At 41.7% G+C, this 23,189-nt stretch overlaps 1 protein-coding gene across 23 annotated transcripts in view; it reads left to right on the top strand.

The window, feature by feature from the left end:
• The window catches only part of RBMS1 (RNA binding motif single stranded interacting protein 1), a 221,872-nt gene that overhangs the window by 76,120 nt on the left and 122,563 nt on the right, over positions 1-23,189 (top strand). For 4 of the 23 annotated variants that reach the window (XM_063648238.1, XM_054477476.2, XM_054477477.2 and 1 more), the window contains exon 1: positions 5,234-5,682. The exons of 15 other annotated variants lie outside the window; for them this stretch is intronic. In XM_063648238.1, coding sequence (XP_063504308.1) covers positions 5,614-5,682 — 69 coding nt within the window. In that variant the 5' untranslated portion in view covers positions 5,234-5,613. Of the gene's footprint in view, positions 1-5,227; positions 5,683-23,189 lie in introns of those variants that run through there. 4 more of the 23 variants (XM_063648243.1, XM_063648240.1, XM_054477481.2 and 1 more) reach the window with 2 other exon arrangements.

The raw sequence follows: 23,189 nt of genomic DNA, 5'->3' as shown, positions 1-23,189 counted from the left end.
TGGGTGCTTGAAATGGTTCAACAGCAATAGAGGGATAGAACCTGCTGTAGGTCAGTTCTTTTCTTGATAGAGGTGTTCTATTCTTATCTCTTGGACATCTTCTCTGTCCCCATTCTTTTTCCTTCTTTCAAAGCTTAGCTTCGCCACCATACTTTCTTTGTAGTAATTTCATTCAAAGCTTACTCTTTTATGTGGGGCTCGGTAATATGTGTATAAGGGTGTTGGGTCCTCTAGGACGCCTCACCTTCCCCTTTTAGGAGTTCATCAATTAGCAATGATTTCAGCAGTGATTACCCCAAGTCTGCATTCTCCCTCATGCTAGCCTTCTATCTGTAGTTCTGTTTTTCTGATCATCTGCACAATGCTTCTTTCTGAGTATCCCTCAAACAAAACATTTATACAGTTGAGCTTCCCACACCTATGTTATATCCTATATTGATCTCTCCCTGCTGTGGACTCCCATAGCACACGATTGTCTAGAACACTTGCCTGGCACTTATCACTTAATGCCTTGCATTATTAGTGTACAGCAAGCAATTTGGGTGCTCTATGGTTTACAAGTACTCACCTAGGAATTGAAGCATTATCTATAAGGCTTTTTTTGAGATACGGCATTACAGAGTTTTAGAGAGCACAAGACTTAGTAAATCTTTTAACCCTAGCCAGGTCTAGATTTTAATCCTAGTTTGCTACTTGCTTACTAGCTTTGTGGATAGGTCACCCAGCCTTAACTTTTTTTCTTTCATCTGTACATTGAGGCTTATAACCCTTCCAACCTCAATGGTTGTTGTGAAAGTTAAATGAGACGTGAAAGGTTTAAAAATGAAAGTTTCATTTTAAAATTGTTGCTTTGGGACAAATGTCTTTCAAATTCAATTCTCAAATTTCAGGTATATGAGCTCTTTTAAGTGGCAGAAGGCATTATTACCTATGTGTGTCATCTCCTATTTTAGATTGCAGGCTTCTGCATGTACTGGTGGCTGCATCCTTATTATCCTAGTGGTATACACCTCCTGGCTTATGAGAGATCTCTGATACTGCTCACAGTCTTCCAATTCATTCAAAAATGGCTCTTCTCCAACACCTAACTTCTTTAAAGGAAACCGGACAAAAACAGATGAAGAAAAACTTCAGTGCACCTAGGCTCTTGAAACAGACCTTTTTTTAGACTTTCGTTTTCCTTTTAAAGTTAAATCTGCAGTATACACAACCTTAGAAAGCATATTCATTCAGCCATTTAACAGTTCTATAAAAAAATGACCTCCCCTTGCCTAAATTTGCTTGTCCTTAATTCCTGCTGTACCCTTGCTCCTGTTCTTTGATGTTCAGCATCAGTTATTTGCACAGTGCAACCATTTAAATCTAGGCATCACCATGATAAAACCTGGAAAAACAATAACAACAACTGCCGTTTACTGAGTTTGACACTTTTGTCCATGTACTGTACTTAAGACAATTTTGTGAGGAGTCTGGCACTCAGAGAGGTTAGCAAACTTGCCCAGAGCACAAGTGGGAAGCTGAAATATGGACCCAGATCTGCTTGGTTCTGCTTTAATTCTGTTCCTTGGATTGCAAAGTCCAGATTCCTTTAAGCTCTCTGAAGAAGGGTGTTTTAAGTACACATGTGGAGGGGCTGTTGTAAGTCTTAAGAGCCAAAGCAGCTCTAGGGACTGCAGCCCTCTCCATCATTTCACGGCCAAGTGCTCACCCACTCCTGGCATGCTCTACTCTCTGCCCGCTGCCAGTAAGCTTCCTGTTTACTCATAGTTTCTGCTTCCTCATAACCTTGGCTTGCATATGGTTTTGGTGTGTTGTGGCCTCAACTCTACCCCTGGCACTCTTGTAGTTTCTGCCTCCTTAGTAACTGGTTCAGCCATTGGAGTTTTCAGAATCAAATCCCCAAGGGTGAGAATTGGATTGGTCCTGCTCATTTTTTCACTCCCAGCCAAGTCGTAGGTCACTGGCCTGTTAGTTGCCCTTGGATCAGATTCCCTCAGCTTCTTTACCTACCAGCTGAGTGAGGTGAGGGAGGAAGACATAGGACAGCCCAGGCAGCAAAGTCTGTTTCCCTTGAAAGAGGAGGAGCATCGGCCAGGTGCGGTGGCTCAGGCCTGTAATCCCAGAACTTTGGGAGGCCGAGGTGGGCGGATCACGAGGTCAAGAGATCGAGACCATCCTGGCCAACATGGTGAAACATCATCTCTACTAAAAATACAAAAATTAGGTGGGCGTGGTGGCATACGCCTGTAGTCCCAGCTACTGGGGAGGCTGAGGCAGGAGAATCGCTGGAACCCAAGAGGCAGAGGTTGCAGTGAGCTGAGATCGCGCCACTGCACTCCAGCCTGGTGACAGAGCGAGACTTTGTCTCAAAAAAAAAGAGGATGAGCATCTCTAGGACAGGTTCTTCCAAAGCCCTGTTTTTACCATGATAACTTGCAGTGTCTCTGGACTGTTTTCTTACCTTCTATGTCTTAGAACATATTTGTTTCAAAGGTCGAGGAACTTTTTCAGATGAACCTCACCAGGATCTGTCCCTGTAATCACTCTTACAACTAAGCACTTATGAATAATCTATAATTGAGTGTGTATGTTGTATATAGGGTCTCATAGTTACGTTTTTTTCTTACGTTGCATTCTCTGTGTTTGAGTGACTTCATTACATTTTATATTTTGTTGAGGGTAGACAATCTATCTTATCTCTTTGTAATGCTTTACTTAAGAACACAGTACCTACTTAAGTTTGGAACTTTTGAACCCCCGTGGACATTGTTTTTTTAAAACATATATGCCTTATATTCTCTCCTTTTATGTCATTCACCATTATAGAACATACATTTTGTTGGCTTTTAGATATCCTTCTCTAGTCTTAAGAGTCTTTATATATATGTATATATATATATATATATATATACATATATATATTTGAGACGGGGTCTCACTCTGTCACCCAGACTGGAGTGCAGTGGCGCGATCTCAGCAAGCTCCGCCTCCCGGGTTCACGCCATTCTCCTGCCTCAGCCTCCTGAGTAACTGGGACTACAGGCGCCTGCCACTAGCCCGGCTAATTTTTTGTATTTTTAGTAGAGACGGGGTTTCACCTTGTTAGCCAGGATGGTCTCGATCTCCTGACCTCATGATCCGCCTGCCTCAGCCTACCAAAGTGCTGGGATTACAGGCGTGAGCCACCGCGCCCGGCCAGAGTCTTTTTAACATTCTTTTAGTATTCTTAGTATATCTTAGTATTTAGTATTAGAATTCTTTTAGTTTTCTAATTTAAATTTCATCATCACTTAAAAACTTTTCTTATCCCCATAAAACGATTGCAGAGTGTATCCAATCAAATTTTAGCATTCTGGATTGCACAGCATCCAAAATATCATGACCTTAGAGTACAGCCATAGAAAAATTAATCTATGCTGTTCTTTTGTGGTTTACATTGTGGTTTCCTAAGAGACCACTCTTGACAACTGAGGTTGTACAGGGAATTTTTTCCATAGATGCACAGATGACAGGTCTGAGCTGCTGGGGTGTTGAGCAGTAAGTTCTCAGAGAAAGGCACCTATGACTTGAACATTCTGATGAATGTTTTCTATTTTATACTTGTGCTTGATAACTTGCAGTAAAGGGTCCTAGTGAGAGGCGACAGCAAAAGGACAGTCAAAACAGTTGTCTTATGCATGGAGTAGCAGAAAATAGTTCCACCAGATACACCAACTTTTAATGAATGCTCATGATACTGTGTTTGATACTTAATCACTTTAAAGGACAGATTTTTATGTGAATTTTGTCTGGCAAGTTCTTACTCGTCCATTGTGCACCTAGCACTGTGCCCAGAATAAGTTACTTTGCTTTTTTTTTTTTTAATGAAAAGAATCAAGAATTACATGTGTGTTTTATACGGTTATTTTTAATAGGTGAGGCTTTCCAGTTATCTGGCTGGAGAATGTTGGAAGAGCTTGAGTATGGAAGAGGTTCACTAAGTCACCAGCAGGATATCTAGGATGAATATTTTTTCCAATTCCTTGCTGCGAAAAGCCTTTGAATGTCCACAGCTTTGCCAGAAGACTTCATTTCCATAGGGGACACTGTTTTCCTTAGGGAAGCCAGAAGGCATACGCCTTCACTTTTTAGACAAGTTAGGATTTTTCATTATCATGGCAGATGAGCCTTTCCAGGAAGGTATTAAGAGACCAAAAACCAAGGAAGAACTCTGTAATATTTACTGCAGCGATAGTATTCTGTAAAAGTCACCGTGGAACAGGCCAATCTGAAGGATGGCAAGCCCGTCCCAGTAGCTTATCCAGAGACCGCAGGCTCTGTCAGTCCGGGCTGCTGTGGAGGTCTTCTGCACTGCACAGGTTCGGGGCTTCATACGTCCACGGAAAGGTGGTCTAGAAAAGGGACAGCTTGAGCAGCCGTAGGTCATTTACATCGGGAAACAAAGGGAAGTCCCTCCTCCCTTTGTCTCTTTTTTTACGAGTTTCTGTGTCCTTCGAAGAGAACACATTTGTGTCGCATCTAATAATTAACATAAGGAAGGATTACACTGTTCCAGTTTTCAGGGAGAAAGGTTTACCAAACTGATGGCCTTAAATGATTTTCGCTCCTTGATATTATCATCTTGAAGGAAAGCTGGTAAACTCTGGCTTAGGGATAAAACAAAACTTTACCGATCGTATTTGGGTGAGGGGCTGGGGAGTGGAGAGCTGTTTCCTCTGCTAAAATTTTAGCGTGTGAATCGGGGGATGGAGATTTGCAGAGGTTTGACGGGAGGGTCGTGTGTTCGTTGAAGTAGGGGTGATTGTCCACACCTTTTCTTGAAGAGTGGCGCGGGGGGGGCCTAGTTCGAAAGGTGAAGAAGAGAGGGAAGACCCAGGTGCCAGAGTGGTCCCCAAAGCGACGACCTTAAAGGGGGCTTCGAGCCGGGGTGCAAAGCTGCCGCTGGTGCTTAGGAAAGAACCCAGGGGGAAAAAGAACAGAGGAGGGGGGTTGGCTACTCCGAGGAATGTGCGGCATGCGGGGAGCCAGACCCAACCATTGCACCAGAGCGGGGGCGCCGGCTGCTCCCCGGGCCGCCCGGCCCCGGCTCCGGCCCCGATCCCGGGAGGGAGAGCGCGGGGGCCGGGCGGGCGGTGGGGCGGCAGGCGCCGCGCGCAGCGGGCGGGCGGGGAGGCGCGGGTGGGCCTGGGCGCGGCGCGAGGCGGTGCGCTGCCGCCTCCCCGCCCCCGGCCGGCGCGCTCTCAGGGCGGTGGTTGAGGCCGCGGTAGGTGGGGACGCGGCGGCGCTGCTCCTCCGCTGCCGCCGGGAGAGTCGGCGACGCCGCCAGCTCCGCGCGCGAACTCCTGTCCATGGCACGCAGGGCGGCGGCTGCCCGAGCTGCTCGAGTCTCGCCCGCCGCCGCGCCGCACTTTTAGGCGAGTGCGGAGGTCGAGGGCGGAGGGGAAGTCAGCGCGGAGCTGCAGCCCCCGCCGGCCGCCGCCGCGCGGCGAGAGGGAGTTCCCAGAGCTGCCGCGGCCCCGGGCCCGGCCGGCCCCCTCCTTGTGCCCTCCCCCTCGCGGCGAGGCTGCCCCGCGCCGGCGCCCGCGCCCGCACCCGCCGCCGCCGCCCGCAGCGATGATCTTCCCCAGCAGCAGTGGCAACCCCGGGGGCAGCAGCAACTGCCGGACGCCCTATCGCAAGCAGGTGAGGCGGTGGCCGGGATGCCGCGCCGAGGCCGGCGAGCCCCGCGTTACAAAGGGGGCCGCGCTCAGGGGCTCCGCGCCTCCTCGGAGGGACCGGCTGGGCGGTGACCTTGTTTCCCAGGAAGGCGGCCCGCGGGGACTGCTCGGCCGGCGACCTGAGCAAGGGAGATGCCCTCGCCGCCGCCGCCCGGGCCGGGCAGGGTGGGAAGTGGAGGAAGGGGCAGGGGCAGGAGCGGAGAGCCGGCGAGGGCAGAAGCGCGTCGGGCCGGGGGCTTCACCCAGCTCTGCAACAAGTTTGGGTTTTTCCCGAAACCTTTGTGTGTAGCGGAGTACGGTAATAAGTCGTCACGCTGGTGTGCAGTCTTCGCTAGGAACCTCAGAGAACCTGTCTGATTCGTAGGAAACCCGGAAGACGTGTGTCTGTGTGTGTGTGTCTGTGTCTCTGTGTGTGTCTGTGTGTGTGTTCGCGCGCGCCCCCCTCATTTAAAGAAAAAAAAGAAAGAAACAGGAACTTGTACTGTCACTTTCTCAAGGTTTTCAGTAGCACAGGGAAATCCTGTGACATCCTAGTTGCAGAAGATACTTGGATATGCCTGAGTCATACACATGCTGTTTCCTATTTTAATACCGTTTCATACATTTTTTAACAGATTGAACTGGAAAGCCACTTCAGTGGTTAGATCACAGTCCCCTGCTGGGAAAAGGAATGGAGCTGGGAGCTTATAGTTGAGGCCTTTTGTTTTTCATCTTTGTTTTTAAAAGAAGGTTACTGAAGCCATGTTGTGATATATCTCACAGAGCCTTTCAGCAGCAGCAATAACAAAACCTAGCTTTAAATTATCTAAAAAATGTGCAAGTCTGTTTAGAAAAGGTTAAACTGATTTAGAGGTCAGTGGCAAGATGCTTGTTGAGAAAACAAAAACAGGATTGCAGATATTTTTCCTTCATAATAAATCTCTTTTCTGCATCCTTAGCCACTGAGACAAATCAATTAAGTAATTATCCCAAAAAGGATACAAGCGAACTGTAGCCTTCCGTGCAGACCGTGGCTCTCTTAAGATCACGACCGATGACAGTGATGCTTGGTGGCTTCCCTTTAGGTATTTACAGGATTATTGATTATGTTTAGGTCTTGTCAGAGTCATTCTTTTTTGTGTGTATGTCCTAGCGTAAGTGTATTTGCAAGTATTTTGGCAGTGTCAAAAAGAAATGTTTTCTGCCTTCTGGTCTTTGGTTCTTTTCTATGTTAACTTTCCTTTAAAGAGGCAGTAAACACACACCGTGGTCTGTGTGCCCTTGATGTGGAAGTCCATGGAACTTTTACTTGGGTTAAGAAGTTCTTTCCTTTAATTAATTAAATAAATAAAATCTGCATTTATGACTCGGCTGAAGGATATGCTAAGATAGTCAAGATTCAGAAGCAGGCATTTCGAAGTCATTTCATGTGGATTCATTTAAAAGAAATGCTCTCGGATCCAGTACACTTACATCACTTCATAAATGCAGCCAATTTACAATAAACATTCCCCTTGCAACCCCTCCTCCCCCACCCACCTCACTCTACCTGAAAAGATGGCTAATTATGTTAGGGCCTTGTGTATTCATTTATTTGTTGTCAAAACTCGGCGGGGTGTTAGCTCTGAAATGGGGAAAAGGCTCTGAGGGCGAGGCCTTTGGCTGTGAGGGGCTGGAGGTTTTGTGTGTGAAGGGGGGTGGCCTGCTGGTCTGGAGCACGCTGATAAGATGCTCTTCTTTTCACAGGGCTCTCCTTAGATTCAAAGACTAAAAGGGCTGACTGAATCAGAAAAACAAACAGACTTTCTTTTTTCTATAGGCAAAGAAAGAAATGAATGTGTAGGCATTATACAGACACAAGACCCCGGGTACCAGTGGTATTTGAGTCAAAGCTTTCTTTTGTTAGTATTTAGCCATTCACTGGGAAAGCACACTTCCATCGCGGGGACCTGGTTACCATGAGTGACTTTGTGATCTCATCCTGGCTTAGCCTAAATGGGAAGTCTAATTAATGCTTTTTATAAGATTTTGTGATGTTAAGCTTCAACCTTGCAGTTCATATTAGTTTGTTCATTTTGATGAAAGAATTGGCAGATTTTAGGTATATGTTGCAGTTTGATTTCAGTCTAGAAATACATAATCAGCTGTTAAAGCTAATCTCAGATAATTTGCCAGAAAAAAAAAATTGGAATGTAAGGAATACTTTACAGTCACCTTTGGAAAAAACACCGTAATGGTTCGGAATCACACTTGCGTTATACATACATAATAGTAGTAGCTAACTTTCATTGAGTACTTCACTACCTGCTGATTGCTGTTCTGAATGTTTTTGGCAGATTAACTCATTTAGTCATCTTAAAAGTCCTATGAGGCAGGCAATATTTGTATATCCATTTTACAATTAAGAACACTGAGGCATAGATTAAGCAGATTGCCCAAAGTCTGTTCAACTCAAAGTGCGGAGCCAGGATTTGAACCCTGACAATCACCCCCTTCCAAGCCACCACACTACGGCTGCCTGCCTACATGTACTGCTCAAGAGCAACCCATAGAGAGCTTATCTGCATCATCGCCCATCACCCTTCTAATCTTAGAAGTCCAGTTTAGGGATTCCTCCCACCTTTTTGGGGAGGGAGAACTTGTGAGCTAGGAGGTGAATGATGAAGTAAATGGATGATACAGATGGTAAGTTTGTGATGTTTGGAAGCAGCATTGATATAAAAATGTGGCTGTACTGAATGATTGTACAACTCTTAAAGCTTTTTACATTTTACATATACAGTCATCTCTCAGCATCCGAGGGAGATTGGTTCCAGGATGGCTCAAGGTCCTGATATAAAATTGCATAGTATTTGTATATAACCTATGTACATCTTCTCATATTCTTTAATCTCTAGATTACTTATAATACCTGATACAATGTAGATGCTATGTAAATAATTGTTATACTGTATTATTTTCTAATTGTTTTATTGCTATTTTTATTGTTTTTCCCCGAAATATTTTTAATCCACAGTAGGCGGATGCAGAACCTCTTTATACGGAGGGCCGACTGTGTAGGAGTGAGCTAGTTTCAGTTAAAGCAGAGGTGGTTGGTACTCATCCCTCACCTGCCCCCACGTAGGGTAGCCAGGGCATCAGGGAGTAGTGATCTCTGGCATCATCTGGGATCAACAGGATTTTCCTGCCTCACAGGCCTGTGAGCACATTAGAAATACACCTGCTCAGCTCAAGTCAAAGTGAGACGCTTTTGAATGGAGTGATAACCCAGTAGGCAGTATCTAAATAAAGATTGGTTCAAATCTCAGTGGACAAATGTGTACTTTCTATTACTGTTGACTGTGACTTTGAAGTATATGATGTTCATTAAGCAAATCCAATCTGATTGTATGAAAAGAGCACCCCAAAAACCAAAATGAAACCATTTATCAGGACTTTTGTAGCTGTGAAAATATTTTATTGTGTTTTGAAACAAAAAAAGTGATTTATACTCAAAGGCTTTTAGATATAGAAAATTGGTATTTTCATTTTTCCTTTGTGTTGTTTCTTGAATTCTTTTATTAGCTACTCTTCCTGTTTCCTTACTTCCATTTTGGAACTGCTTTCTTGAGGTAGTTAAGTTACAAACCAACCATACTTTGGTTTCTGCACATCGTGGCATGTAGGAAGGCCTTTTTTGCTAAGCAGTATGCTGTCCTAGTGGTTTCCAGTAGGGTTTTGGAGGTAGGGGAGTGAATACAGAATTTTTCTGCGTGTGTATATGTGTATGTTTATATCTCTGTGTGTTTAATGGTCTTGCCCTCCAATAGTTGTACTTGTTAAATGTTGCTAACTTTTGATGAGGGAAGTACTTATCTTCCCAGTTTAAGTAGATTTACATAGTTTACTGCCTTCTTCAAGATTAACTGGGTGTAGCTGCACGTGAGGAATTCAACAGTGATTCAGTGTTTGGCCTTGTTTAGAGGATGACATACAAGCTGTTGATTAATCCTCTTCAGGCAGTTTCTGTTCACAGCAATTTGTGTTTAGTAGATTGAGTTTTGTTAAAGTTTGAAGATTAAACTTGTGCATAGAAGATATTTAAATGAACACTGCCTGAAACAGTCCCAATTTGTTGTTGTTTTAAATAAAGTAAACGTTTTCAAGCTACAGAGATTGGAGGTTTAGTGGAGAGTAACAGAAAGGTAAATTGGTATGTATAAGTAAGGTATTGGCCCATTTTTATGTTATCTCTGTGTATTTGTGATCAGGTAGGATCTATGAGTCATGATGATGATATTTTAAAATCTACCCATACATAGCCATTTGAAAACTGTACAATTCATCGTGATTGTCCACTTTTTCTACTAGGGACCCATTTTGGCATCTCATTACGTGTTCCATAGTTCACTTCAGGTTTTGAACATACTTCTAGTTTTTTGCTTTTCCTTATTTTTAGAGATTACTGTCAACTGGGCTCACCATATATTAGTACTTTTATTTTTGTGATCTTTCTTGTTCAGGAGGGTAAGAGTGTATCTGATCCAGGTTTCTGAGAATATATTTATAAAGTATTCACCCAATAAATAAATATTTTAAGGATGTATAAACTTCAGTCGTATTTAATCTTCATAGCATCCGTATAGAGAAGGTCTGGAGTTTTGAGGCAGTGACATTAAGTGGCCTATGTGGTGAAAGCTAGGTCCCTGGAGTCAAGGGCTGTGTCTGCTGCTAGGAAAAAGAAAGCCCATCAAGAACAGCTGTGGCCTCACTACACTTCCCTTTACTTGGCCTCCCAAAGACATGTGGCCCACAGTGTCCAGATTTCAGATGTGGGAATTGTAGCTCTTGAATGTATTAGTGTTTTTTTGTTTGTTTTATAAAGGCTTTCACAGATAACATACTAGACACTGAGTTAAATTTGAATTTCAGATAAACAGTGAATAATTTTTTAGTATAAGTATGTCCCAGATTTTCATCATACTGCATTTTTAAATTTGCTAAATCTAGCAACCTTCTCTCAGGGAAGTCCAATTCACTTTTTAAAACTCGTTATAAAAAAAAATCATGATAATAAGACATACTATTCTTAATTTTTCCACTGAAAATTTTGCCCCTTAGCATATTCCTTAGGCTCTGATAACGCACGTTTCACATTTTACCTCCTTGAACCATTTGGTCCACGCTTCCGCCTGCACTCTACCTAATTGAAAGACTATGGCTTAAGTTCTGGCTCTACCATTTGCATGCTTTTTCACTTAACCTCCCTAAGTCTGAGTTTCTGCTAAGTAAAGATAATAGTGCCCACTTCACAGGGTTGTTGTTGTTAATCCTTCTAAGGTGCTATTATTAATGTCCCCACAGAGCAAGCAACAGCGGGTGGTCCTAGAGACTTCTGTGTGGTCTAGGGAGACCTTGACACAGTCGCCTAAGAATGGACCATGTTTACAGCCTCTGAGAATGGACTGTGTTTAGAATGAGGGGCAGCCTGAAAAAGGGTAAGGACCTGAGGTTGAAAATGAAATTCTCAACCACATTTTTTTAAAAAAAGAAAGTACCAAGAAGTAGAAAAGTGGATCCCACCATATTTTTAAACAGTTGGTCATGGTTTATACTCTCGATAGCAGAATTTGCTTCCTCTCTGGGGAAGACTTTCAATCATTTCTCCTTTATTTCATGCAAATCTATTAGGAAGGTAAAAAGAGCATTGATCATTCTTATCAGTGAAAAATGCTACTTTTTAATTTGCTGGAAAACAGATTTGATTATTAGTGTATGCACAATTATTTCCTGAATTCTTTCCTTTGTCTTGTTTGTATATTTGATTTTCAAAGATATCGTCTTTGCATTACTCAGAAAAATAAACATTTTTTTTGTCCTTGGACATCTGTAGGTGTTTAGTGGGTGTTTGTTTTTAAACTCGCATCTGTACAGAATGCTTTGCTTAACACATTCTAAAATCTTGGTGTAAACTTTAAAATAGTATAGAACACACTGTGAGGAAAGGAAGAAAGCATTTCCTGGAATTAGGATAAGGTGAAAGAATTAAATGGAGCAAATGAAATCCTGGACTAAAATAAAAAATCAATATAACTGTTGGGACTTAACACTTACTATAACCACAGCAGCAGCAAGAAACTTGGTGTTAACGCAGAACAACAGTACCCTAATACATAGAAATCTATGTTGGCTCCACTTTATTCATTTAAACATTAGAATTTCATAACAGTGTAATGTAAACTAGAGAAGATTATCCTTTGTTTGTCAGTTGTGTATGCAATACAATCTCAAAAATGTATTTTTAAAAACTGGAAGGAAATATGCCAAAATATTAACAAATGGCTTCCTCTGCTATAGAATCACAAGTGGCTGTTTTTTATGATCATTTACATTCTTTTCAACCATCCAGTCTCTCTTGTCCCCCACAATGAGCATGCAGTCCTTTGGTTATCAAGAAAAAGACAGTGAAAAAACAAAACGAAACCTAGAAAATTGTATTTTTTAAATGTCTCAAAATTGTGGTGAAACCGCAAAGAATTCATTTTGAGAATTTCAATCACGCATGAAGGTACTGCTTGTTTCTAAATGCCTGAGTTTTGAGGGGTGGTCCTTTCCTATTCTTTATGTATTATTTTTGTTTCCTGCAAACTCCTGTCCTACCTTTTTAGAAATCACTTGTTTCTGACAGATACTTTTTAACTTAATAACTTAAAATTTTCCTATTTTTTATACATATTTTAAATAGGCCCTCTGTACTTTTTAAAATATTTTTAAGGCACAAATTTATGTACATGAGTTAGGGGGAAACGTAGCTATATATATGAAATTTCATATTCTAGATTACTTTTCAGGAGAGTAGCTATTCTAAATATTCTAAATATGGAGGCATTATCACAATCACCTGTTTTCATTTGACTTACAGCTGTTTTGTGGACAGATAAATTTTCTCCACATTTAATTTCTGTATTAAATGTGACAAGCCAAGACTGTCCTACCTATGTTGGAATCCTTTGGGTCTATTTTATTATGAATACATATGATTGTCTTCATTGCAAACTTGCTTTTTGGCTCTTAGCGTCTTTTTTTTTTTTTCCTCATATATGTTTGTATTTTTCATTTTGTTTCTTTTTTTAATTTAATTTAATTTAATTTAATTTCCAGTTCTGGGATACATGTGCAAGCTTTTCCCTTTTTGAAAGGGCAGTGCAGTGGGAGGTGTGGCTTCTTTAGAGGTTTCTTTAATGTATAATGGAAGAGTAAGGATTTCTGTAAGAAGTACAAGGTACAGATAATGTCAGCATTGTAGAAGCAGCTGTTAGTGTATAACCCAGGGGAGTTTTCAGTGTGTCTGGGGAGTTTTAGGTGTGCGCTGCAGAGGCTGCAAAGCTCCAGAGCAAGAGGGGGAGGAGCAGGGAGTGCTGAAGAGAGGGAAGGGGAAGTAGGGGCTAAGAGAGAAGAAAGCACTCTTACCTTGTTTGTTTCTTACTTTGCTAGTTGATGTATCACTTTACAAAATCGGTTCCAGTCTCATTGTTTTGGTGCTGTGTAGGTTGGGAGCAAATATGTAGCCTCATTGTTTTGAATTATCTCAGATTCTTAAATCTCCCCCTTTTTTTCTTAGTTATCAGTCCTATCATCCAGCATTTTCTTTCTCTGTTCTAAGACAAGATCTCTTTGTCTCTGTCCTCTTTGGAGAACTGCCTATAAATCACCTTTTTGGAAGACCATTTGTGATCAACCCAACCCTGCCAATTCAGATATTCTAGAAAATACTTTGGCTCTATTTTGTATTCTCAGTTTTATATGTTAAATGTATCAGACCAATTCTAAGACAGTGAATAGTTAGTTCTTTTGTTTAACTGAAAGTTTAACAGGGGCTCAGAAACATTGAGTTATAATTAATTGAGTTGTAGGTGTAAGTGATTTTTTTTTTTTAAAAAAGCAGACAGGAATCCTTGAGAAGTAAACTGGTGGCATGCAGGAGATAACACTGGTGTGCACATTAGGGGAGAAGCTGGGCAGGGAAACCAGCTAGCTAGTTGTTAAAACTGCTGAGAACTGGTGAGGACCCAAAAGAAGTCAGTTAAATTGTAGGCAGGAGGAGTGACCAAATTTTATAGATACTCAAATACAGGAAGCCCTTAAAATTGTATGCAAAATGTGCATACATTGGCTGTTTCTTTGGTAGAGATTCGTAGCTTTCATCCATTTGTCAGAGGGATCTGTGTCCTCCAAAAGTTTTCGTGACTGCATTTGGAAGGAGAGGGAGAAGAACTTGACCAAAATTTCTAACTCAGGAGACAGGATAATTGGTTGCATCATGGAAGGCGACATTTCAGGTAAAAAGAACATTGATTCAGCAAAGATTTGAAGATAGAAAACGTGGGCTTTATCAGGGAAGTAGTGGGTAGTTCAGGTTAGGTTGACTGCAGGGTAGAGTTTGAAGAACAGAGGCCAATAGGAGCAAGCTTGCTAAAATGGGTGAGAGCAGAGCCTGAGTTTAGAAGGTATTGTCTCAGTTGAAATAAAGATGTAAAATGTGGCAGTGTTAATGTATTAAATAGAATGGATTCAAGATATTGTGTAGAAAGAATTGACAAGATTTGGCTGGTGACTGGCTGGATGGGGAGGGGAAGGTCTTGGGAATAGACCATCGTAGGCTTCTAGTCTTAAATGATTGGGAAAATGAAAAGTTACTGCAACCTTTTTTGCTCTGGGGCTCAGTGATGAGGAAAAACCCAGCCTTTCTATTACAGGGATTTTCCACATCATCATCCTCATTATTATTATTACTATTATTATTTTGCTGTTAAAATAAATTGGGGAGGGCAGGTCAGTTTCTCATGAGGAAGAATTCGTCCAGCCTAAATGGCTAATCACACACCCCTAGTGAAAAACCACTTTAAGAAGTTATTTTGGTTGGGTAGATGGTTGTAAGTGTTTCTTTACCACTCCCTTGAGATTACCTTGAAATCAGAGTAGAAGCTGCCTCACATGTCTGCATGGATTTTCGTGTTTGTCCTGGATCTTCTCAAACACATTGTTATATGGCAAATTTCATTCTTGGTAATATATGTCATTCATAACTATACAGTCACCTTTAATATCTATAGTCTAACAAGTACATTGGTTATATTAAAACATCTCCCACCTCAAAGGAATATGGAAGATGGGCAGATATAGTGGTGAGTGGTTTAGAGTATTCAGCCTACCAAAATAAGAGTTTCTGGGGGAAAGGCAGTGAGTTTGGTTTGGCCATTTTAACTTGTCCACATGAATTACATATTATTCTTCCCACTTGCCATCCCAGGCAGAAATTTCTGGCAAGCAGTTAGAGAACTGGAGCTCTGGGGAAGAAGCACAGAAACTTCTCAGACTTAATAGGTGGAGCACTGGGAATGGATTAAAGCACTCCGAGGAGAGAATGTGTCAAGACAAGAGATGGGACAGACTTCAGGGAGCACAGATTCTATATTGGGCAGGAGTTGGGGGGAGACTTAGGCACAGTAGGGGGAAAGAAGTGGCACAAAACAGAGAATCCGGAGAGTGTCACAGAAGCCAAAGAGAACAAAGTTTTAAGAAGAGGTGGTCAGCTCCATTAAATGTCGCCAAGAGGTCAAGAAAGACAAAAGCCTGGTAAAGGGCCATTGGAAATACCCATTGGGAGGTCTCTGTAAACTTTTAAAACAGAAGTCTCAGTGGAGTCCTGTGTGTGTGGTAGGGCAGGAAAGGAGGGTGGAGGCAAGGGTGAGGGAAGCACATTCCAAAGGGTTTAAAGAGTGAATAAATGAAGATGGTGTGTCTTTAGGAAAGTCAGAGGGCAAAGAGAGAGTTTTTTCCCTGAAAATTTCAAGTGACAGCCTAGAGACAAGATTATTTCAGCATCTGTGTTTGTAGGTAAAGCAAGGTGCTAGAAAAAAGAGGGAATATTTGGAAATAGGGCTTACTTTTATGAAAGGTTGAGGCAGGATTAGTCTTATAGGAAAGGGCTCCTCAGAAGTCTTCCTGACAGTGATTACAGGAAGGAGAAAGTGGGTTATGCTAGAGAAGGCAGGAAGGCCAGTGAAGCTCACCTTTTTATAAAAGCTTAGAATTCAGTAAGGAGGCGAGGTTGTCTGTTCAGATTCTATAAAATAAAAAAGATGGGATTTTCAGTTTAAGGAGTATGACAAAAGATTTGGAATAACGCTCTTGGGAATTTGGTGAGCATTCAAACAGAGATGAGTGCAAGGATGACTCAAGCAGTAGTAAGGAGCCATGGGAGTTCAGAGGTATGAGTTGGCATGGTATCCTGACCCTCCATCAGCAGTAAGTAAGGGAAAGCATCTGGATAATGGGTTTATATAGGGTTTGACATTGGTAAGATGAGTATGCTCTGAAAATTGAGAGCACTGTTCCAAAGGCTAAGGAAACAGGTGAAATCAAGAAAGACAATGAGCTTTTGGGATAGGGAAGGGCCTGCAGATTCTGATAAGATCCTTCCGCCTAGGGGCAAGTCTCCAGACCTCGGGCAGAGAGTGCCACGTGCTTGCGCAGATAGGCATTCCCCACGGCTGGGCGCGGTGGCTCACGCCTGTAATCCCAGCACTTTGGGAGGCCGAGGTGGGCGGATCACGAGGTCAGGAGTTTGAGACCAGCCTGACCAACATGGTGAAACCCCGTCTCTACTAAAAATACAAAAATCAGCCGGGCTTGGTGGCGCCTGCCTGTATCCCAGCTACTCAGGAGGCTGAGGCAGGAGAATTGCTTGAACCCGGGAGGCAGAGGTTGCAGTGAGCTGAGATGGCGCTACTGTACTCCAGCCTAGGCAACAGAGTGAGACTTCCTTCGTCTCAAAAAAAAAAAAAGATAAAAAGAAAAGTCCCTGGGAGAGAGAGGTGAAACAGGCTGCTTCAGAGAGGAAATTCTGAGGTAAAAGCCTTGAAGGTAGAGTAGTCCTGGGATCCTTCCTTGTGGAGTTGTTTGGAGGATTAAATGAGATAGTACATATGGGTCTGTCTGGCACCTAGTAAGAACTCAGGTGGTTATAATTATTAAGATGAAGTTCTTGTATAAATTACACCTCCTTCTAACTACTGTTGTAATATTTGTGTAAATCAAATCATATTTGAAACAGATTCCACAAACCATGAAACACAAACCAAAATAAAGTGTTAATTTTTTTCAACTGAACCACATGGCCAACGTCCGTTTAAAAAAAATTCACCATCAAACCATTTCAAAACACAGGTTGCTTTTAAAGAAAAAAAGGTGGACATTGGTGTGGATCCCAGCTCTTATCACTTGAAGGGACATTTCTTAAACTTTCTGGGTCTTAATTTCCTTGGCAGCAAAACCAGGGATAATAGTTACTCAGTGTTATTGAGATGATTACATGACATCATCTGGGTGACAGCACGTGGCACATTACCTGGCACAGGTACTCTGGATGCTTCCCTCCTTCCTTGGGGTGTCTCCTAACAGGTCAGTTTATACAAAAGAGGATTTTGGAGGAAGGGTCAAGGAAAGCCTACGGTTGTAATCATGAAAGAAAATTGTGATCGTTCTGTTCACTAGCCGAAAATCCTTGTGATGAAAAAGACTTGTGAGGATTATTATATTTGTCCTTGCTTCTCAGGGTTAAGGGTCAAAAGAGTTAATGTAAGATAAAGTGCTTTATGATATGTAAACACTATGGAGATGTTATTACAGTTTCTGAAATAGATGCCCTCGACTATTATGTGAGCATTTTCCTTCTTTCAGCATCTGATTTTTTTTTTTTTTTTTTTTGAGACGGAGTCTTGCTGTGTCACCCAGGCTGGAGTGCAGTGGCGCGATCTCAGCTCACTGCAAGCTCCGCCTCCCGGGTTCACGCTGTTCTCCTGCCTCAGCCTCCCAAGTAGCTGGGACTACAGGCGCCCGCCACCACGCCCGGCTAATTTTTTGTATTTTTAGTAGAGACGGGGTTTCACCGTGTTAGCCAGGATGGTCTCGATCTCCTGACCTTGTGATCCGCCCGCCTCGGCCTCCCAAAGTGCTGGGATTACAGGCGTGAGCCACTGCGCCCGGTCTTCAGCGTCTGATTTTAAATTCAGAAGTTTATTGTTCAAAGCTGCTTTCCTTAATTGTGCTTACTAAGATACACGGATTCTATTAAAGGTTGAAAGTGTTCAAGGAATTAAAATACTCATTTTACAAAGAAACTTCGGAAACACTACATACTATGTAGTATTGTCCAGGAGAGTAGAAGTGTAAATTATCAGTAAAAAGTCTTCAAGAAGTCCTACAGTGGAGATATTTGTCTGACTTTATGCATTTCTTTGTTTTCCTAGAATTACTTGATCATGGAATAATTTAGTTTTAGAATATTTACTAATTGTGTTCTTGGAACAGTTTGGGAACCACTTATTTAAAAGAAGCTTTTGCATTTTAGTGTTGGAAGGGACATTAGAGATTATCGGGTTCAACCCCTTTGATTTACTCCTAAACAATTAAAATCCAGAAACATTGAGTGATTTGTTTAAATTCTCACAGCTTGAAAAGCTGGATCTTCTGACTTTTACTTAGTGCTTCACCATCCTACCTTAAAATCTTTGTTTTTCCAAGTATGGCACACACTTGTACTAATGTTTTTCTAATGAATGTTAAAGAGTATATCTTTTTAAAAAATCATTGATGGGACTTCAGAATTGTTTTTATGTGAGGTTTAAAAAGTCATTCTCTGAACAGAATAGGCCTTTAGCAATAGTAAGTTGCATGTTAACTTCAGGCAAAGTAAACTAGTATCTGCCAACTCTCATTTCTTTTTTTGCTTTTAATTTCTCCTCTGTTAAGGTCAGTTTTTCCACCTGTTTTATTGCTTTTTAAAGCATTTACAAAGTCAAGAAAGCTGACTTGAGAAATCAATCTAGTTTAAAATGTCAGTGATCTGGAAAACTCACACATTCTAATAATGAATATTCTTTTGTCCTCTAAATTTGTTTTGTCTTTCTCATATAATTGGCTGTGGGTAGAAAAATTTGCATACTTTCAGTCCCTTCCTGCCTGACTTATTACAGCATGCAGAATTTACTCTGTGGTTTCTAGGTTGTAAGTTCCTGTATAGAAGAAACCACAGTTAGGACTTTACAACCTTACTGTGGAGAAGGTTCGTCTGTGAGGAACACACTGCTATGTGTTCTTGAAAATTCTGAATGGCCACTTGATCATCCTTTGTTGATAATAATAGATAATCTAGACTAAATTGTTCACTTGTACCATCTAAAAAAAAATCTATATTAAGGTTCTTAGTTGCATAGTCCAAAGAAAAGTGGGTGGAAGTCTGTCGGTCTCCCTCACCAACTGTTTCTGGTGTCTACAACATGAAATTTTATCCTGAATGAATTCTACGATGTGATACTAGTGTTTCGGATGAAGTGATCTGAAGGAATGTTCATTATATAATGTGTTATTACAAAAGAAGTGTAGTATACTAGGCCAAAAGGACCCAGAGATCAGCTTTTCCCAGTACTTATTTTAGAGATGAGGACATCGCATAGCTTATTTGTAACAAAACCAGGACTAGAACCCATAGATCCTGACTGCCAGTGAAGCTTGGCTATTTTCTTTTTCTTTTTTTTTTTGGAGATGGAGTTTCGCTCTTGTTGTCCAGGCTGGAGTGCAATGGCGTGATCTCAGCTCACCGCAACCTCCGCCTCCCGGGTTCAAGTGCATCTCCTGCCTCAGCCTCCCGAGTAGCTGGGATTAGAGGCATGTGCCACCACACCCGGCTAATTTTGTCTTTTTAGTGGAGATGAGGTTTCTCTATGTTGGTCAGGCTGGTCTCAAACTCCTGACCTCAGTGATCTGCCCGCCTTGGCCTCCCAAAGTTGCTAGGATTACAGGTGTGAGCCACCGCGCCCTGTCAGCTTGGCCATTTTCAACCAAATTCAGCTTGGATTATCATTCATTCAGTCAATATTTTAGAGTACATTATGGGCCAAGAACTGTGTTAGGCCCTGAGGGCAATAACAAATTAGTAATCCTGTTGTCAACCTTACAGTCTAGGAGAGAGTATGGAGCAAGTGTATAAATAACTATATAAGTTAGAAATTAGTGTCATAAGAGCTTCAGATATTTAAGAAGTGCCTAGTAAGAACATGTCTAATTTGCAGCTGACATGCTATAATTTACCTGAATTTTGACCATTTTTCTTCCAGGTGCATTTGATTTGATTCCTGTGTAGAAACAAAGTTCTCAATGGGCTGTTTTGTGTTGATTTGTCACCTTAGAGTTACTCTACCCTTTAACTGACTCTATTAAACTGCTTATTCGGATACTAAATTAGAATAGGGAAAAAAAAGGAAATATATCTTCCATGTTCTTGACATCAATTCATTGCCAAGTTTGGTTGTATTTCTTTAAAAGGGGTGCAGAAAAACTGGCGAGCGTTAAGAGAAATTTAAGCAAAAAAAAAGATAGTATTTAACATTCTAAGAGGTCCTTTCTCTCTCTCTTCTTTTTCTTGAGACAGGGTCTTGCTCTGTTGCCTGGGCTGGAGTGTGGTGCAGTGGTGCAGTCATGTCTTACTGCAGCCTCAACCTCCCAAGCTGGAGCAATCCTCCCACCTCAGCCACCCAAATAGCTGGGACCACAGGCACACACCACCACATGCAGTTAATTTTTTAATTTTTTATAGAGATGAGATCTCACTATGTTGCCCAGAGTGGTCTTGAACCACTCTGAGCTCAAGCAGTTCTCCTACCTTGACTTCCCAAAGTGCTAGAATGCCCTTCCTCTTTTTATTGTTCTCTAGTGAAATAGTGAAATGTGTGAAATAGCATTGGAAAATAGTACTAGTGGAATTGGGATTATTGACAATCGAGAGAAACAAGCAATAAAGGTTTATGTGGGAACTGCTCATATATTTCATACACTATCTATAGTTGGGATCAACAGGTTTTTTTTTGTGAAGGGCCAGATAGTAAATATTTTAAGCTTTGTAGGCCATAAGGTCTCTGTCAGAATTACTCAGCACTGCCTTTGTAACTGGAAAGAAGCCATAGATAATATATAAACAAATGGGCATGGTTGTGTTTCAGTAAAACTTTAAATACAAAAGCCAGCTGCAGGCAGTGTTTGACCGGCAGACCATAGTTTGCAGACCCCTGATGTGTAGGATCCTTCTTTGTTGACACTTTTACCAGAAGATGCACAGAAGGGCTTGAAAGAAAATGAAACCCAAACCAGATAATACTTATTAGCACCATCAGTATAGGTAGGTACAAAATAAAACCAAGTGAAGGTAGGTCCAATTCATAGGTTTGGTTAAAAGGTTTTGGATTAAGAGCTCAATCTTGACTAGATAGTTCTTTTGCTTGGTTCTATTTGGGGAAGCATCCTTCATGTATCTGTATAATCGTTACTACATTGGTTATTATTTAATTAATTAATTTGGTTTTTTTTTTTGGAGACGGAGTCTCCCTCTGTCCCCCAGGCTGCAGTGCAGTGGTGCGATCTCAGCTCAGTGCAACCTCCGCCTCCCTGCCTCAGCCTCCCGAGTAGCTGAGACTACAGGCATGTGCTACCACGCCCGGCTAATTTTTGTATTTTTAGTAGAGACAGGGTTTCACCATGTTGGCCAGGCTGGTCTCGAGCTCCTGACCTCAGGTGGTGTGCCCATCTTGGCTTCCTAAAGTGCTGGGATTACAGGCATGAGCCACTGTGCCCAGCCCTACATTGGTTATTTTTGTTTTGAATCCCTAAGACTTGTCCATAATTCTGAAGTGGTGAGACAGAAGGCCATGGTAAAATAGAAATTGCATCATGGAAGCAAAATATTAATGTTTTTCTTTAAAAAATATTTTATGGCAAAATGTGTGTTTTACTAGTCAACAAGACAACCTGGCCCAAGCAGACTACCGAAGCACCTGAGTATTAGTTTGCTAGGGCTGCTATTACAAAGTTCTACAAACTGTGTTTCTTAAACACAGAAACTAATTTTCTCAGTTTTGGAGGCTAGCATTCTGAGTTCAAGGTGTCAGCAGGGCCATGCTCCCTCTGAAGGTGCCAGGGAAAGATCCATTCTAGGCTTCTCTCTTAGCTTCTAGTAGTTCTTGACTTGTGGCAACATAACTCGTCTTCACATGACATTCTGTCTGTGTGCCTGCCTGTCTGTGTCCAAACTTCTCTTTTTAATAAGACTACCAGTCATACTAGATTAGGGCCTCATTTTAACTTGATTTCCTCTGTAAAAACCCTGTCTCCAAATAAGGTCATATTCCAAGGTACCGGGGGTTAGGACTCCAGTCTGTCTTCTTGGGTGCATACAATTCACCCCATAACAATGTGGTACCAGAGACATTCAATTTAGGCAAAATTCGTTAACTGGGCACGTTGTTGGACCTGAAATAAAGGCAGAATACTTCATGACTCACTTGTGGTCACATTAGCTTCCATAGCAGAAGTATTATATTGGTGGCTCTGTTGTACATAATGTATATGGAAATGTTATTTTTTTTTTTTTTAGTGGTTGTTTTTAACTTGCAGTTAGAAGATATTTCTTTACAGAAATATTAATAGCTTAAATATGTTAATGGCTATGGCAATGTCCACTTCCATTTATAGCCTTCAAGGGTCCTGAGTGACTGTCCCTTTCTTCCCATCCTCTGCTTTGTGCAAGTTCATACCTGCCATTCCAGCCAAAAGTTCATCCTTGCTTTATTTATTTATTTATTTATTTATTTTTTTGAGACTGGGTCTCAGCCCAGGCTGGAGTGCAGTGGCATGCACATGGCTCACTGCAGCCTCAACCTCCTGGGCTTAAGCGGTCTTCCAACCTCAGCCTTCTGTATAGCTGGAGCCACAGGCGTGTGCCACCACACTCGGCTAATTAAAAAAAAATTTTTTTTCATAGTGACAAGGTCTTACCATGCTGCTCACACTGATGTCAAACTTCTGGCCTCAAGTGATCCTCCTGCCTTGGCCTTCCAAAGTGTTGGGATTACAGGCATGAGCCATCAGTCCTGATCCCTTCCTTTCTTTCTGAAGTCTTTCCTTCCTCTCCTCCAAGCTTTTGTTAGGCTATCACAAATGGCCACAGAACTCCAGCGTCCTGTCTTCAAGTTTGTGTCCCTCTCTTCTTTAAGTTGAAATTCAAGGTCTACCTCTTCCAGGCAGATGATCTCTTTTTTTTTCTAAAGTTCCTGCTCTTTATTACATTAGAACAATTCTGATGTGATGGGTTTCATCCACCACATCTCACTTGGGGTGTGTAAGTGGGTGGAGTGGAAAAGCAATAATGCCTGTTGTCTTGAGAAAGGGATGGGTTACACCACTACCCATTAAGGTATCAGGTTACCACTAGGGAATGGGAGTGAGTTCTTGTAATATTCTTGCCCATTTGTAAGTTTGTTTTGAAAGCTATTACAGAGCTGCAATTCTGTAAGAATATGAAGGAGCATTAAAACTTAAGTTTCTTGAGTCTTATGTAAGAATTTAAAGATGTACATATGTTTTATTAGAGGGGCCTCTCTTTAGTTGTTCTCAACGTTCAGG

The sequence above is a fragment of the Pongo pygmaeus genome, chromosome 11, assembly GCF_028885625.2.
Source record: "Pongo pygmaeus isolate AG05252 chromosome 11, NHGRI_mPonPyg2-v2.0_pri, whole genome shotgun sequence".
Taxonomy (NCBI): domain Eukaryota; kingdom Metazoa; phylum Chordata; class Mammalia; order Primates; family Hominidae; genus Pongo; species Pongo pygmaeus.
Note: the sequence above shows the minus strand (reverse complement) of the source record. Positions and strands in the feature narration are given on the sequence as shown.